This window comes from Salvelinus sp. IW2-2015, linkage group LG23 (genome assembly GCF_002910315.2).
Source record: "Salvelinus sp. IW2-2015 linkage group LG23, ASM291031v2, whole genome shotgun sequence".
In the NCBI taxonomy this organism is placed as follows: domain Eukaryota; kingdom Metazoa; phylum Chordata; class Actinopteri; order Salmoniformes; family Salmonidae; genus Salvelinus; species Salvelinus sp. IW2-2015.
In genome coordinates, this window is record NC_036863.1 from 48,259,607 (window position 1) to 48,276,606 (window position 17,000).

General features: G+C 43.4%; 1 protein-coding gene across 1 annotated transcript in view; it reads right to left on the reverse strand.

Annotated features, from left to right (window-relative positions):
* Nucleotides 1-16,782, reverse strand: part of cfap54 (cilia and flagella associated protein 54) — a 133,948-nt gene extending 117,166 nt beyond the window's left edge. Inside the window, exons 1-13 of the mRNA XM_070434540.1 lie at nucleotides 16,605-16,782; nucleotides 16,110-16,215; nucleotides 15,807-15,950; nucleotides 15,435-15,603; nucleotides 14,403-14,461; nucleotides 14,062-14,319; nucleotides 11,749-11,850; nucleotides 8,513-8,705; nucleotides 6,928-7,026; nucleotides 1,669-1,784; nucleotides 1,278-1,395; nucleotides 1,075-1,163; nucleotides 837-974 (exon numbers count right to left, since the gene is read on the reverse strand). Of these exons, the coding sequence (XP_070290641.1) occupies nucleotides 837-974; nucleotides 1,075-1,163; nucleotides 1,278-1,395; nucleotides 1,669-1,784; nucleotides 6,928-7,026; nucleotides 8,513-8,705; nucleotides 11,749-11,850; nucleotides 14,062-14,319; nucleotides 14,403-14,461; nucleotides 15,435-15,603; nucleotides 15,807-15,950; nucleotides 16,110-16,215; nucleotides 16,605-16,753 (1,740 nt within the window). The 5' untranslated portion in view covers nucleotides 16,754-16,782. The remainder of the gene's footprint in view (nucleotides 1-836; nucleotides 975-1,074; nucleotides 1,164-1,277; nucleotides 1,396-1,668; nucleotides 1,785-6,927; nucleotides 7,027-8,512; nucleotides 8,706-11,748; nucleotides 11,851-14,061; nucleotides 14,320-14,402; nucleotides 14,462-15,434; nucleotides 15,604-15,806; nucleotides 15,951-16,109; nucleotides 16,216-16,604) is intronic.
* Nucleotides 16,783-17,000: the final 218 nt, after the last annotated feature.

The window sequence follows — 17,000 nt, forward strand, 5'->3', positions numbered from 1 at the left end:
CTGACCCAGGCGTAGTGTGTTACTAATGGTTTTCTTTAGACGTTGGGTCCCAGCTCTCTTCAGAGTCATTGGACCAGGTCCTGCCGTGTAGTTCTGGCTGATCCCTACATTCCTCATGATCATTGATGCCCCACGAGGTGAATCTTGCATGGAGCCCAGACCGAGGGTGATTGACCGTCATCTTGAACTTCTTCCATTTCTAATAATTGTGCCAACAGTTGTTGCCTTCTCACCAAGCTGCCTTGGCTATTGTCCTGTAGCCCATCCCAGCCTTGTACAGGTCTACAATTTATCCCTGATGTCCTTACACAGCTCTCTGTCTTGGCCATATGTGGAAGTTGGAGTCTGTTTGATTGAGTGTGTGACAGGTGTCTTTTATACAGGTAAACGAGTTTCAAACAGGTGCAGTTAATTACAGGTAATGAGTGGAGAAACAGGAGGGCTTCTTAAAGAAAAACTAACAGGTCTGTGAGAGCCGGGAATTCTTACTGGTTGGTAGGTGATCAAATACTTTCTATGGTATGCAATAAAATGCAAATTAATTACTTAAAAATCATACAATGTGATTTTCTGGATTTTTGTTTTAGATTCCGTCTCTCACAGTTGAAGTGTACCTATGATAAAAATGACAGACCTCTACATGCTTTGTAAGTAGGAAAACCTGCAAAATCGGCAGTGTATCAAATACTTGTTCTCCCCACTGTATAAATGTATTGTTTGAAAATGTTTTTTTGTAAAAAAAAAAAAAAGTGAATCATTTTTTTATTTGGCGTACCCCAGATAGGTATGTACAAGCAATGCCAAGTTTGGGAATACCTGGTGTAGAGCTACTGTACCTTGTCCAGGTTCTCCATCTTGCCCAGGAAGTGTATAGGGTCCCAGTGTCGAACCTGGGCTCTCTGGAAAATGATCTTACATTTAGACCAGAGGTACAGCACTATATCCATCACCAGGTCTCTGTCAGGTTGCACATCCTGTACAACGATGAAGGATACACACAGGTATTCAGTAAGCAGTCACTGATTCAATATGGAATAGATAGATACTATAGGATTCTACAAAGCACTGTCTAACCTGAGCTGAACCACAGACACAGCTGTATAAGGCCTGCACCAGACCAACAAACTCCTCACTCATAACCACTCCCAGATGCCTGTCCTTCTCTGTGGAGACACCACAACAACACACAACATCTTAAATCACTGTCCAGCACTTTTGTTATATGCCATTTCAATAGTTCTACAGCTAGTTGACAGAAATATCGACAGCTACAGTACCAGACACAGTGTCGTCCTTGGTGTTGAGTCTGATCTTCTGTGTAGACATGAGGCGCTCCATGGAGTCCAGCAACCTCAGCTCCAGCTCTGACTTCCTGAAAGACCTCCCCTCCATTCTCTGTCCGCACACGCATAAGTCGTACATTATAACTGTGTATTATAACTGGAATCTAGCCATTCTCACTCCACAAGCATTACAGTAGTTGCTATACAGTAGGACCATATTTATCTGGACACAATGATTCTTCTGACCCAAATGTTTTAACCCAGTATATGCTGATCTCATAGATCTAGATCCAGAACACGTATGGCTTAGTCAGTCAACTGTGTATGTAACTGATACGACATAATTGTATGAAACCAGTCCAAGTAGAGGTGTGTTGTGACTTACAGGCAGTACGGTGTGCTGCAGTGTGTCAGAGAGGATACAGAACATGTCCCACTGCTCATATCGAAACAGCAGCTTGACAAACTTCACCGCTGCATCCAAAGACACCTTGTTCTCCCCTGGGGGTACAAAGCAAAGCAGGATAGTCCTCTCAACAACATCGTCACTTTTTTCCAGGAAGTTCTGGTATCCATTAAGACAAGTTACAGTCAGTAAAACACATATATCCAGTATTAAATATCACCAAATGTCATTATTGACAACATTCACATATTTTGGATATCTTGCTAGAAGCCACATTTAGGTGGAAATTGCCTTCAATTCCTAGTAGTTTTTAAGTGCACCACATTGTGACTGCTATAGAAGCGTGGCTACCCCCTCTCTCCCTCCCTCTCCCCCGGCTCCTGGGAACAAACACACACAGCTCAACACGGTCTAGCAGTTGCAGAGCAATAGTATAGGAGGCTGCTGCAAGCTTAATTTAGTTGCTAGAGCACAATACAGTTTTTCTGTTACCTGATAAACTAACGCATGTGAATTGCTGTAGCTGATCTTCACCCAATGATAGTTTTCATGCCACTATTTAGCTAAATAATCTGCATCACTATAGCACTGGCGATGTCATTCCCTATCCTAATTCAGGCTTCAAAACAAGCAGTGTTTTGCTAAGAAAACTGGCTTGTGTAAAATATACTTTGTGTGCTTGCTCGGCTGGCTGAAATACTTTTTATTGATGGTCCCTAACAAAGTTAACATAGGATAGGCCTATATTTTTGATGACCACAACCACATATATTTTTTTTATATATACACTAAAGTATGTGGACACCCCTTCAAGTTTGTGGATTCGGCTATTTCAGCCATACCCGTTGCTGACAAATTCGAGCACACCGCCATGCAATCTCCATAGACAAACATTGGCAGTAGAATGGCCTGTACTGAAGAGCTCAGTTACTTTCAATGTGGCACTGTCATAGGATGCCACCTTTCCAACAAGTCAGTTCGTCAAACTTCTGCCCTGCTAGAGCTGCACCGGTCAACTGAAAGTGTGGTTATTGTGAAGTGGAAACGTCTAGGAGCAACAACGGCTCAGCCGCAAAGTAGTAGGCCACACAAGCTCACAGAACGGGACCGCAGAGTGCTGAAAGACGTAAAAATAGTCTGTCCTCGGTTGCAACACTCACTACTGAGTTCAAAACTGTCTCTGGAAGCAACGTCAGCACAATAACTGTTCATCAGGAGCTTCATGAAGTGGGTTTCCATGGCCGAGCAGCCACACACAAGCCTAAGATCACCATACGCAATGCCAAGTGTCGGCTGGAGTGGTGTAAACTCGCCGCCATTGGACTCTGGAGCAGTGGAAATGCGTTCTCTGGAGTGATGAATCACACTTCACCATTTGGCAGCCTGACGAACAAATCTGGGTTTGGCGGATGCCAGGAGAATGCTACCTGCCCAAATGCATAGTGCCAACTGTAAAGTTTTGTGGAGGAGGAATAATGGTCTGGGGCTGTTTTTCATGGTTCAGGCTAGGCCCCTTAGTTCCAGTGAAGGGAAATCTTAACGCTACAGCATACAATTACATTCTAGACAATTCTGTGCTTACAACCTTGTGGCACCAGCTTAGGGAAGGCCCTTCCTGTTTCAGCATGACAATGCCCCCGTGCACAAAGCAAGGTCCATACAGAAATGGTTTGTTGAGAATGGTGTGGAACAACTTAACTGGCTGGCACAGTTAAGTCCTGACCTCAACCCCATCGAACACCTTTGGGATGAATTGGAAGGCCGGCAGGATTTGAACCCTGGTGTAAGGGTGGAAGCCATTGTAATTACCATTAAGCCATGGAGCCTTGAGTGTGGCAGTCTAAAAAGGTGAATTTAGACAGCACCGGGTGAAATGGTGTTTTTACATTGTCCCACAGTGAAAACATAGTTTTTTTTCTTGCTAGTAATCTAGCTATATTTCTAGATTCGATTGAAAGATCGAAGCTAGTTAGCTTGTGTTAAAAGACCTAGAGACATAAGAAAGTAGTTGTGTGGTCAGTAGCCCAGTTGTGGTCAGTGGTTGTGGTCAGTAGTTGTGTGGTTCAGTAGTATTATGGGCAGTAGTTGAATAGTCAGTAGTTGTTGTGTGATTGTGGTCAGAAGATATTGTGGTGAGTAGTTGTGGTCAGTTCTTGTGGTTAGTAGATTTTGTGGTTAGTAGTTTTGTGGCGAGTAGTTGTGGTCAGCAGTTATTGTGGTCAGCAGTTATTGTGGTCAGCAGTTATTGTGGTCAGCAGTTGTGTGTTTGTGGTCAGTAGTTGTGGTTAGAAGTTGTCAGTAGTTGTTGTTATGGTCGGTAGTTGTGGTCATAAGTTGTTGTGGTCAGTAGTTGTATGATGTTTTGCAGGTTCTTTGGGACTTACAGTATGGATGTGGTGAGTGGTTGTGGTCAGTGGTTGTATGGTTGTTTTGCAGGTTCTTTGGGACTTACAGTATGGATGTGGTGAGTAGTTGTGGTCCGTAGTTGTGGTCAGTAGTTGTGTGATCAGTAGTGGTGTGGCCGTGGTCATTGGTTATGGTCAGTAGTTGTGTGATTGTGGTCAGTAGTTGTGTGTGTGTGGTCAGTAGTTGTGGTTAAATAGTTGTGTGACCAGTAGTGGTGTGGTTGTGGTCAGTAGTTGTGTGGTTGTGGTTGTCGGTTATGGTCAGTTGTTGTTTGGTTGTGGCCAGTAGTTGTGGTCAGTAGTTGTGTGGTTAAATAGGTGTGTGGTCAGTAGTGGTGTGGTTGTGGTCAGTAGTTGTGTGGTTGTGGTCATTGGTTATGGTCAGTAGTTGTGTGGTTGTGGTCAGTAGTTGTGGTCAGTAGCTGTGTGGTTGTGGTCATTGGTTATGGTCAGTAGTTGTGTGGTTGTGGTCATTGGTTATGGTCGGTTAAATAGTTGTGTGATCAGTAGTAGTGTGTTGTGGTCAGTAGTTGTGTGGTTGTGGCCAGTAGTTGTGTAGTTGTGGTCAGTAGTTATGGTCAGTAGTTGTGTGGTTAAATATGTGTGTGATCAGTAGTGGTGCGGTTGTGGTCAGTAGTTATGGTCAGTAGCTGTGTGGTTAAATAGTTGTGTGATCAGTAGTTGTGTGGCTGTGGTCATTGGTTATGGTCAGTAGTTGTGTGGTTGTGGTCAGTAGCTGTGTAGGTGTGGTCAGTAGTTGTAGTCAGTGGTTATGGTCAGTAGTTGTGTGGTTGTGGTCGGTAGTTGTGTGGCTATGGTCATTGGTCATGGTCAGTGGTTGTGGTCATTGGTCATGGTCAGTGGTTGTGGTCAGTAGTTGTGGTCAGTGGTTATGGTCAGTAGTTGTGTGGTTGTGATCAGTAGTTGTGGTCATTGGTTATGGTCAGTAGTTGTGTGGTTATGGTCAGTGGTTGTGGTCAGTAGTTGTGGTCGGTAGTTGTGTGGCTATGGTCATTGGTCATGGCCATTGGTTGTGGTCAGTAGTTGTGTCGTTGTGGTCAGTAGTTGTGTTGTTGTGGTCAGTAGTTGTGTGGTTACATAGTTGGGTAGTTGTGGTCAGTAGTTGTGCGGTTGTGGCCAGTAGTTGTGGTCAGTGGTTATGGTCAGAAGTTGTGGTCAGTATTTGTGTGGTTAAATATGAGTGTTATCAGTAGTGGTGCGGTTGTGGTCAGTAGTTGGGGTCAGTAGTTGTGTGATTGTGGTCATTGGTTATGGTCAGTAGTTGTGGTTGTGGTTAAATAGTTGTGTGATCAGTAGTTGTGGTCAGTAGTTGTGTGGTTGTGGTCATTGGTTATGGTCAGTGGTTGTGGTCATTGGTTATGGTCAGTAGTGGTGTGGTTGTGGTCATTGGTTATGGTCAGTAGTTGTGTGCTTGTGGTCATTGGTTATAGTCAGTAGTTGTATGGTTGTGGTCAGTAGTTCTGTGATCAGTAGTTGTGTGGATGTGGTCAGAAGTTGTGTAGTTGTGGTCAGTAGTTGTGCTAAATTGTGTGGTRGTGGTCAGTAGTTGTATGGTTGTGGTCAGTAGTTGAGGTTAATAGTTTTGTGGTCAGTGGTTGTGTGATCAGTAGTTGTGTGGATGTGGTCAGTAGTTGTGTGTTTGTGGTCAGTACTTGAGGTCAGTAGTTGTGTGGTCAGTAGTTGTGTGGTCAGTAGATCTGGTTAGTAGTTGTGTGGTCAGTAGATCTGGTCAGTAGTTGTGTGCTTGTGGTCAGTCGTAGTTGCATATTTTGGTCACCGTAGACCTCCATGTTAAAATTTGAATATTCAACTGATTATATTTCAAAAAGTATGATGAGTATCAAAAATGTAAATGTAAGCAACTCAAGTTAAACCTCTCTGCACGTTATAAAGTTAAAATGGTATATTTTGCATAAAAGCTGTAGAAGTAGAGGTGGGAATAATAACAATAATAAGCAATTGAAGTATGACAAATAGTAGTGTGTTGTTTCGCAATCACACTAATCACAAGTTCAATTGCTCAACATAGTTCAATCGTTTTTAAATTGGCTGTTTCGGCCTCCCGAGTGGCGCAGTGGTCTAAGGCACTGCATCACAGTGCTAGCTGTGCCACGAGAGATCCTGGTTCGAGTCCAGGCTCTGTCACATCCGACAGAGACTCACGGGGCGACGCACAATTGGCCCAGCATCGTCCAGATTAGGAGAGGGTTTGGCCGGCCGGAATGTCCTTGTCCCATCGTGCTCTAGCGACTTCTGTGGCGGGCTGGGCGCACGCATGCTGACACAGTTGCCAGCTGTACAGTGTTTCCTGCGACACATTGGTGCTTCCGGGTTAAGCGGGCATTGTGTCAAGAAGCAGTGTGGCTTGGCTGGGTCGTGTTTCAGAGGACGCACGTCTCTCGACCTTCGCCTCTCCCGAGTCCGTACAGGAGTTGCAGCGATGGGACAAGACTGTAACTACCAATTGGATATGATTATATTGGGGAGAAAAAGGGTAAAAAATAATTTTGAAAATAAACTTTAAATATTGTCCTGTTTCCTTGTATACTTGAGAATACCACAGAGTTGGATAATCATTTGGTGAACTTTATCAATGTAATTTGTTTATTGATGAACCAACTTGGGGTTTCGCTACCTGTTCAGACACAAACAAGCTTGATGGGCGATAGCTTGAAGGGGTGGACTGATCATGTTGTTTTACACCAACAGACAGTGTAACATTAGGAAAAGTGGCCAATTTTGGTTTTAGGGTAAACTTCACCTTCAGCACCATACTAGCTAATATGGAAAGACAGTTCTCCAAAGTTCTCACCAGCAGCCGCCATGTCCGTCAGAGTAAAGTTGGCTGTCACTGCGTTTAAACAGGTGGGGAGACTGTCATCCCTGGCTCGCTCAGTGGACCCTCCAATTCCTAAACATACAATGAAGGGAAACAGCATCAATCTCAATCAGTCTAATCAATGGTAGTCTTGTCCAACAGCCACTGTGAGACTACTGAAGTGTAGTCCAATGAAGCTAGCCTATGAGTGTGTGGGCTAAAGGATCTATCTTGCAAAATAGATTCTAAATCTCAATGATACTAACCGGGATAACGGTTATATACAGTGCATTCGGAAAGTATTCAGACCCCTTAACTTTTTTTATTTTGTTACAGCCTTATTCCACTCAATCTACACACAATAACTCATAATGACAAAGCAAAAACAGGTTTTTAGATATGTTTGCAAATGTATTAAAAATGGATGGGGAGCATCGCTGCACAGCTATTTTCAGGTCTTTCCAGAGATGTTTAATCGGGTTAAAGTTATGGGTTCTGGCTGGGCCACTCAAGGACATTGAGAGACTTGTCACGAAGCCACTCCTTCGTTGTCATGGCTGTGGAAGGTGAACCTTTGCCCCAGTCTGAGGACCTGAATGCTATGGAGCAGGTTTTCATTAAGGATCTCTATGTACTTCGCTCCGTTCATCCTTTGCCTCAATCCTGGACTAGTCTCCCAGTCCCTGCCGCTGATAAACATCCCAACAGCATGATGCTGCCACCACCATGCTTCACCGTAGGGATGGTGCCAGGTTTCCTCCAGATGTGATGCTTGGTATTCAGGCCAAAGAGTTCAATCTTCGTTTCATTAGGCCAGAGAATCTTGTTTCTCATGGTCTGGGAGTCTTTAGGTGCCTTTTGGCAAACTCCAAGTGGGCTGTCATGTGCCTTTTCTGAGGAGTGGCTACCTTTTGACCACTCTACCATAAAGGCCTGATTGGTGGAGTGCTGCAGAGATGGTTGTCCTTCTGGAAGGTTCTCCCAAGCTCTGTCAGAGTGAACATCGGGTTCTTGGTCACCTCCCTGACCAAGGCCCTTTTCCCYCGATTCCTCAGTTTGGTGGTTCCAGACTTCTTCCATTTAAGAATGATGGAGGCCACTGTGTTCCTGAGGACCTTCAATGCTGCAAAACATGTTTGGTACCCTTCCCCAGATCTATGCATCAACACAATCCTGCCTCAGAGCTCTATGGACAATTCCTTCGACCTCATGGCTTGGTTTTTGCTCTGACATGCACTGTCAACTGTGGGACCTTATATAGACAGGTGTGTTCCTTTCCAAATCATGTCCAATCAATTGAATTTGTCACAGGGGGACTACAATCAAGTTGTAGAAACAATCAATACCTGAGCTTAATTTCAAGTCTCATAGCAAAAGGTCTGAATACTTATGTAAATAAGTTATTTATGTTTTGTTTTTTTATATACATTTACAAAAATGTCAAAAATACTTAGCGCTTTGATTGATGAGGATATTTTTTTATTTAATCCATTTTGGAATAAGGCTGTAACATAACAAAATGTGGAAAACGTCAAGAGGTCTGAATACTTGCCGAATATAATGTAAGTACAATACTAACCAGACAGTATACTGATGCCTGCAGACATGAGTTCTAGGGAGACCTCCTGTATCTCTGGCTCCTCAGGCATGCCAGTCTGTAGTGGGCGGCGGGAGGTGTCCCACAGCGCTTCCACTATCGCCAGGAACTGGGCAGCGTTCCCCTCAAACAGCTCCATCAACAGTCGCTCTGTAGGGGTTCGAGGCCATGGCATCTAGAGGAGCGAGTGAAGGGGGAGAGAGAGAGAAAAAGAGAGCGAGAAAGATAAAGCGAGAATGAGATATTAGGACTATAGTTATCAAAATCCAGAAAATAGCTGGAAAATAACTTCTATAACCACCTAAAAGGAAGTGATGCCCACACATTCCACCACAAACACAAACAGACCCCAAAGAGCCCCAGGACAGCAACACAATTAGACCCAACCAAAGCAAAGAGAACTATTTGACACACTGGAAAGAATCAACCAAAAAACGAAGCAAATTGGAATGTTATCTGGCCCTAAATAGAAATAGTAAATAGCGAAACCTTTAAAAAAACTAACATTTTTAGATAAAACTATACAAAATATATTAACTTCACCAAATAATTGATTAAAACACACTGTTTTGCATTGAAGGTCTACAGTAGCCTCAACAGCACTCTGTAGGGTAGAACCATGGTGTAGCTAGAGGACAGCTAGCTCCTGTCCTCCTCCGGGTACATTAACTTCAATACTAAGCCTAGGAGGTTCTTTGTTCTCATCCCCTTCCATAGACCTACACAGTAATTATGACAACTTCCGGAGGACGTCCTCCAACCTATCAGAGCTCTTGCAGCATAAACTGACATGTTGTCCACCCAATCAAAAGAACAGAGAATGAATCTAGTACTGAAAGCATACGCTACAGCTAGCTAGCACTGCATAAAATGTGCTGAGTAGTTGACTCAAAGAGAAAGACAATAGTTTAAAAGTTTTATACAAATTAATTTATTCCAAAATTAGAGAAGCAAGAGTATTTTTTGTAGTACATTTTTTTCACTTTCACTTCCACTTACTTAGCTAGTGTCAAATGCAGCTAGCTAGTTTAGGCTACTCAAACACCGGGCTCAAACAGAGAGGGATGCTATGTTAGCTAGCTGTCTATGGCTATCCAACACCGGAACTCTTCCAAGTCAAAGTAAGCTTTTGGTTTTATTAATTTATTGCCACCGGGGCCACCAGTGTAACTGCTAAACTGATTGCTGCTCACTATACTGTACTGCATGATTGTAGCGGGTTTACTAATGTGTTAGTTCTAGTAGCTATGTTGACTATGACGTGACAATGATGTAGGCTGTGTGAAGCGGTTAGCATATGAAGGTTTGGAAAGGTTTTTTCGGCTGGTCAAGGACAGCTGATGTCTTGTGCACTGATGTCCACAAGCGAAGGGAAATGGTAAAAGGAGGAGAGAGCATAGATATATGCAAGAAGGAATTATATGTGAACCGTTTCAAGAAGCTAGGCGTATGTCGTACATCTGTACTTAACAGGAAAGTGATTTGAATGAGAGAAAAAAAAATCTTCATCAAAATGCCATTTTTGGCAGAAATGCCTTCTGGAAGATGTGAACTTTCATGTGCCTTAATAACAAAATGTTATGCCATCTGTAAATACAAATAAAATTGTTAAATTACGAGCCTAGTTGATTTAGCCACAGAAAAAGACATGAACATTCCTGCTAGGCATGATTAGCTGAGATAATGGATGGGCTGGACATGCTGAGAGATGAGTTCGGATGGGTCTGCCATGTAGCGAGCTTCTGTCTATAGTATGAGCTGCTCAGTATGTGTAGATAATCCTTTCTAACTCGGCTTTTTTGAAAATATATAATGTTAACCATTAAGAACTGCAAAAGTGTTGCTACTGCTCTCAACAACATTGCTGCCCTGAATTTAGCAGGTTCTATCGACAAAGATCAGTGGGGAAAAGTTGGAGTGGACTACTTTCTGCACACCGTCACTGTGAACCGGAGTGGCTTGACACAACAGGCCAAACAAGCTGTAGCTAGCTACAAACAAAACGGAAAAGACACAGGACGTCTTACTTAGTACACAGATCACTGCACCTGTAAATAGCCCATCCAACTACCTCATCCCCATACTGTATTTATTTATCTTGCTCCTTTGCACCCCAGTATCTCTACTTGCACATTCATCTTCTGCACATCAATCACTCCAGTGTTTAATTGGTATATTGTAATTACTTCGCCACCATGGCCTATTTATTGCCTTACCTCCCTTATCTTACCTAATTTGCACACACTATAAATATACTTTTTTATACTGTATTATTGACTGTATGTTTGTTTAGTCCATGTGTAACTCTGTGTTGTTGTATGTGTCGAACTGCTTTGCTTTATTCTTGGACAGGTCGCAGTTGTAAATGAGAACTTGTTCTCAACTAGCCTACCTGGTTAAATAAAGGTGAAATAAATAAATAGATAAAATAGTTAAAGTGGTTCCAGTCTGCCGTGAAGCGTCCCATCTATGTAAGAGTCRAGACAAAGAATGCTATCTGGCCCTAAACAGAGAGTACACAGTGYCAGAATACCTGACCACCYRGACTGACCCAAACTTAAGGAYYGCTTTGACTATGTACAGACTCAGTGAGCATAGCCTTGCTATTGAGAAAGGCCGCCGAAGGCAGACCTGYCTCTCAAGAGAAGACATGCTATGTGCACACTGCCCCCAAAARMATGTGGAAACTGAGCTGCACTTCCTAACCTCCTGCCAAATGTATGACCATATTAGATACACATATTTCCCTCAGATTACACAGATCCAAAGAATTTGAAAACAAATCCAATTTTMATKAACTCCCATATCTATTGGGTGTGCACTGTGGTATTTCAATCACAGCAGCAACATTTGTGACCTGTTGCCACAAGAAAAGGGCAACCAGTGAAGAACAAACACCATTGTAAATACAACCTATATTTATGTTTATTTATTTTCCCTGTTGTACTTGAACTATTTGCACATCAGTACAACATTGTATATAGACACTAGTTTGTGAGTGTAATGTTTACTGTTCATGTTTTATTTCACTTTGTTTATTATCTATTTCACTTGCTTTGGCAATGTAACATATGTTTCCCATGCCAATAAAGCCCACTGAAATTGAACTAAGAGAGAGAGAGAGAGAAATACATGAGTCAGAATTGGAGTACTAGGCTGTTTTCACAATACCTGGATAAAGCAGGATTTTGAAGGATTGATACAATAGCCGTGCTTACGCTCTGAATCTCCTTGAGGTTACTCTTCTGCTTGTGTCTGAAGAGGCCTTTAGGTTTCCTCCTGGGTTCATACACCGACCGTTTAAACACCATGGTAGCTAGCTGTAGGTGAGTAGAATAAAATACCATTCAAGTGGTTATAGTCCAGTGCATTTGGAAAGTATTCAGACCCCTTGACATATTCTAAAACAGCCTGCGCTTATCTGCGCAGGCTCATATTTCCTCTGTGAGGCAGTCTGCGCGGCAGTTTAGAGGGAACATTGACAAAGTCCGAAACGAACAAAACGGCACAAAATGTCGTCATAATATATGAACAAACTCTTCTAGACCGCTTTCGGCTGGGAAGCATGCGGACGTCTTAACATCCAACACAATCTCTGCTTCAGTTCACACGGGTGCAGAGACTACAGATAGGTTCTTATTGCTATGTCAGTACATGCCGATTACATACCAGTTTCAGAGTATACAGCGCATTCGGAAAGTATTCAGACCCCTTGACATTTTCCAAATTTTGTTAAGTTACAGCCTTATTCTAAAATTGATTAAAATATTTTTCTCCCTCATSAATCTACACACAATACTCCAMAATGACAAATCGAAAACAGGTTTATAGAAATGATTGCAAATGTATTACAAATAAAAAACAGAAATACCTTATTTACATAAGTATTCACACCCTTTGCTATGAGACTCGAAATTGAGCTCAGGTGCATCCTGTTTCTGTTGATCATCCTTGAGATGTTTCTACAACTTGATTGGACTCCACTTGTGGTACATTTAATTGATTGGACATAATTTGCAAAGGCACACATCTGTCCATGTCAGAGCAAAAACCAAGACATGAGGTCGAAGGATTTGCCCATAGAGCTCCAAGACAGGATTGTGTCGAGGCATAGATCTAGGGAAGGGTACCAAAACACTTCRGCAGCATTGAAGGTCCCCAAGAACACAGTGGCCTCCATCATTCTTAAATGGAAGAAGTTTTGAACCACCAAGACTCTTCCTAGAGCTGGCCGCCCGGCKAAACTGAGCAATCGGAAGAGAAYGGTTGGGYAGGTGARCAAGAACRAGATGGTCACTCTGACAGAYCTCCAGAGTTCCTKTGTGYAGATGYGAGAACCTTCCAGAAGAACAACCATCTCTYCAGCACTCCACCAATCAYGCCTTTATGGTWGAGTGGCCAGACGGAAGCCACTCCTCAGAAAAAGGCGCATGACAGCCCGCTTGGAGTTTGCCAAAAYGAACCTAAAGGACTCTCAGACCATGAGAAACAAGATTCTCTGGTCTGATGAAACCAAGATTGAACTCTTTGGCCTGAATGCCAAGTGTCACGTCTGGAGGACACCTGGCAGGCCCAATCCCTACGCTGAAGCATGGTGGTGGCAGCTTCATGCTGCAGGGATGTTTTTCAGTGGAAGGGACTGGGAGACTAGTCAGGATTGAGAAAAAGATAAACGAGAGAGATCCTACAGAGAGATCCTTGATGAAAACCTGCTCCAGAGCGCTCAGGACCTCAGACTGGGGCGTAGGTTCACTTTCCAACAGGACAATGACCCTAAGCACACAGCAATGACAGTGCAGGAGTGGCTTTGGGACAAGTCTCTGAATGTCCTTGAGTGGCCCAGCCAGAGCCCAGACTTGAACCCTATCTAACATCTCTGGAGACCTGAAAATAGCTGTGCAGCGACGCTTCCCCATCCAGGCCTGACAAGAAGCTTGAGAGGATCGCAGGAGAATTGGGAGAAACTCCCCAAATACAGAATGTGCCAAGCTTGTAGCGTCATACCCAAGAAACTCAAGGCTGTAATCACTCCAAAGGTGCTTCAACAAAAAGTACTGGGAGTAAAGGGTTTCTGAATCCTTATGATAAATGGTGATTATGTAAATGTGAACACATTTGCAAAAATTTCTAAAACCAGTTTTTTGTTTTATCATTATGGGTATTGTGTGTTAGAATGATGAGGACAATGTTTTATTTAATCAATTTTAGAATAAGGCTGTAACTTAACAAAATGTGGAAAAAGTCAAGGGTCTGAATACTTCCGAATCCACTGTATATTATAGTAATTCATGCCTGGGTACTAGTCATTTATTTAATCCTTTTTATCTGGTCTTCATGGCATGGTTTGTGTGTCTTTGCAATTAAGGCCATGAGGTAAAATCTCCCCATTAGTTACTATAGGTCAAGATGAACCCCCCCCCTCCATTTATTTTTAAACATTTGTCACATCCTTACTAAAGACAGTGCATCATGCCTTTTGGACCTGTATGTAGGTAGACACTGCACAAAACTTGCCCCAACCTGTCCCATACCTTAATGGTGGCCACTTTGTATGCTCTCTGAGTCTCAGTGGTGGCAGGTAGACCACTCATCTCTTCCAGCTTGCCCAGCTCACAGACTTTACCCAGGGCTCGTCGTGCAAACACCTCTGCCTGAACATTGGCTTGGCTGTCGTAGTAGCACTGGCACACAGCACAGTACAGAGTTGCCCTCCAGGCCAGGAACCTGGCAGTCATCAGGGGGATGGAGGTCTCCAGACAGATACAGGCCCACAGAAGGAACTCCATCGCCTGGAGGGGAGGAAGGGACAACATACGCATTTACCAACAAGCACATGAACCATGGAAATAAATGCAATTGTTGGATTGTGTACCTGTGCAGCGCGGCTCATGGACATCAGGTATCTACAGATGTTGTAGATATGGAGTGAACCTGAAGAGAGAGAGAGAGAGTGATGCATGCATGCAGGGCAGAATTAGGCCAATATCCACTAATAATAAAAACTCAAAGAGCAATTAAGTTTTGGAAACATTTAAAATACAGTGACCCCCTCTCATATCATTACCAAGCCCTGCAATGCCAAGAGCTGAGCAAAGAAAAGCGTCCCCTCATCCAGCTGGTCCTGGGGCTGAGTTCACACACCTGTTCTACCAACACACTGAAGCCTCAGGACCAGAACATCCAATCAATCAGGATAAATCAATTTCAAAGACCTCTCTGATGAGAGTAGGCTACCGGTCCTGTTGGGGGAGGACGCAGAGAGCTGTGGGTTGGCAGCGCACTGCATTGCTACCTGCCATAAGTTGAGGGACAGACCAATCAACCTGCACATGTACTCTACTGTATGTTTATTGTTATTGTTGAATGTATGGTTATTTTGACACTTGGTTATTGTTGCTACTGTTGTCAATTTTGATTCTCATTTTTATATTGTAAATATCCAAAATAAGCTTTGGCAATATGTACATTGTTACGTCATGCCAATAAAGCAAATTTAATTGAATTGGAGAAAAAAAAATTGTGATGACCAGACAGACAGACAGACAGACAGACAGACAGACAGACAGACAGACAGACAGACAGACAGACAGACAGACAGACAGACAGGACCAGACAGACAGACAGACAGACAGACAGACAGACAGACACAGACAGACAGACAGACAGACAGACAGACAGACAGACAGACAGACAGACAGAGAAACAGGACAGACAGGAACAGACGACAGACAGACAGACAGACAGACAGACAGACAGACAGACAGACAGACAGACAGACAGACAGACAGACAGACAGACAGACAGACAGACAGACAGAGAACACTGAACCACAACTGACAACTTCAGACATCGATTCAGCCAACATACTGCTTATACCACTGTAATTGCTACTGTATTACTGTACCATTGTAAAGAAGCCAGCAGAGATGTTCGTGGGGAAGCACGGCCTGCATCATGATCCTGACAAACCCCAGGATGCTGAGGAGTCTCTGGACCCCCTTCTGGGTGGGCTGGCTCCCTCTTTCCCTCTCCAGCTGGAAGGCACATAGGCAGCAGCCCTGCAGAGCCCGGAACTAACAGCCACACAGGCCACAGGTAAGGCACACAGAGAGGTGGAGGGTAGAGACAGTCACAAAAACGACAACATAAACGGCAAYCCCATTGTGTGAGGTGTGTTCTTGTCGGCTTTGTTTCATTCTGAACACAGATCCACAGACAGAAACATACACACACACGAGAGCACACATAAGCACACACACACATATACTGTCCTCACCGTCAGCTTGGCTTGGTCTGTGTCGAAACCCTTGGGGAAGAAGGAGGACTTGAAGTGGTCAACATCCCTAATGTCCTCTATGGTCACAGTGCTGAACTGCTGCAGGTAGCGACAGTAGCCCTGCCATAGACCCAGCCTGTATAACTGGAGAGAGAAAAACTGAGCTTGAACTAACAGAGAAGAAAGTAATACAACGGATTGGGTGTGGCGGGGAATCCTTGTGGTCAAATCAAATATATGTAGCTCTGTGTGTGTGTGTGTGTGTGTGAAAGAGAGAGAGAGAAGAAAGGAATACAAACAAACCTTGATGCCAAAAAGAAAATCTGCCATTTGCAGCATCTGTTCTTCATAGTAGTTGGTTGGTAGTCGAGGTTTATACTTGTTCCATATTTCAAACAGAGTTTTGGCACTACATACATTGGAGGGAAAAAATCAAATCAAATATATTTATTAAGCCCTTTTTACATCAGCTGATGTCACAAAACAAAACAGAACAGCTATACAGAAACCCAGCCTAAAACCACAAACAGCAAGCAATGCAGATGTAGAAGCACCGTGGCTTGGAAAAACTCCCTAGAAAGGCCAGAACCTAGAAAGAAACCTAGAGAGGAACCAGACTCTGAGGTGTGGCCAGTCCTCTTCTGGCTGGAGAAATTCACACATCAGGCTGCTAGCTTGCACGTAAACTGAAGTTACTGCTAGCTAGCTAGCTAACGTTAGGCCTACTTTTCAAACAAGAATAAGATAGCCGTTAGCTAACGTGACACTTGATTTGGATACAGCCAGGAAATGTCTCACCCTCTTGCGTAGGAGTTGTGGTCGTAGGTTGGCAAAGTACTAATTCGTTTCATAAATGACATAAATATTTTTATGTCTCCATCAAACGCTGATATTACTGGGTTTCTTTTATACATGTTCCCGTAAAATGAAGCTGGCAGTGGTTCCATTTTGGTCGACAAAAGTTGCTTCACTGATTCAAATCCAACAACAAACTGCACCGTACTATAGCTAGAGTGGTTGTCATGGTAGCGACCCTCATTTTCTGTGGATTTGGCGCCATCTGCTGGACACTAAAAACCGACCCTCCCATCCCATGGCCTAATCAAAGATGGGACACTTCACGCAACTTCGAATCGAAGTGATTTTCGTAGCAGGTTACTGCATTTTCGCTAACCCTAACCCGTTTCCTACCCT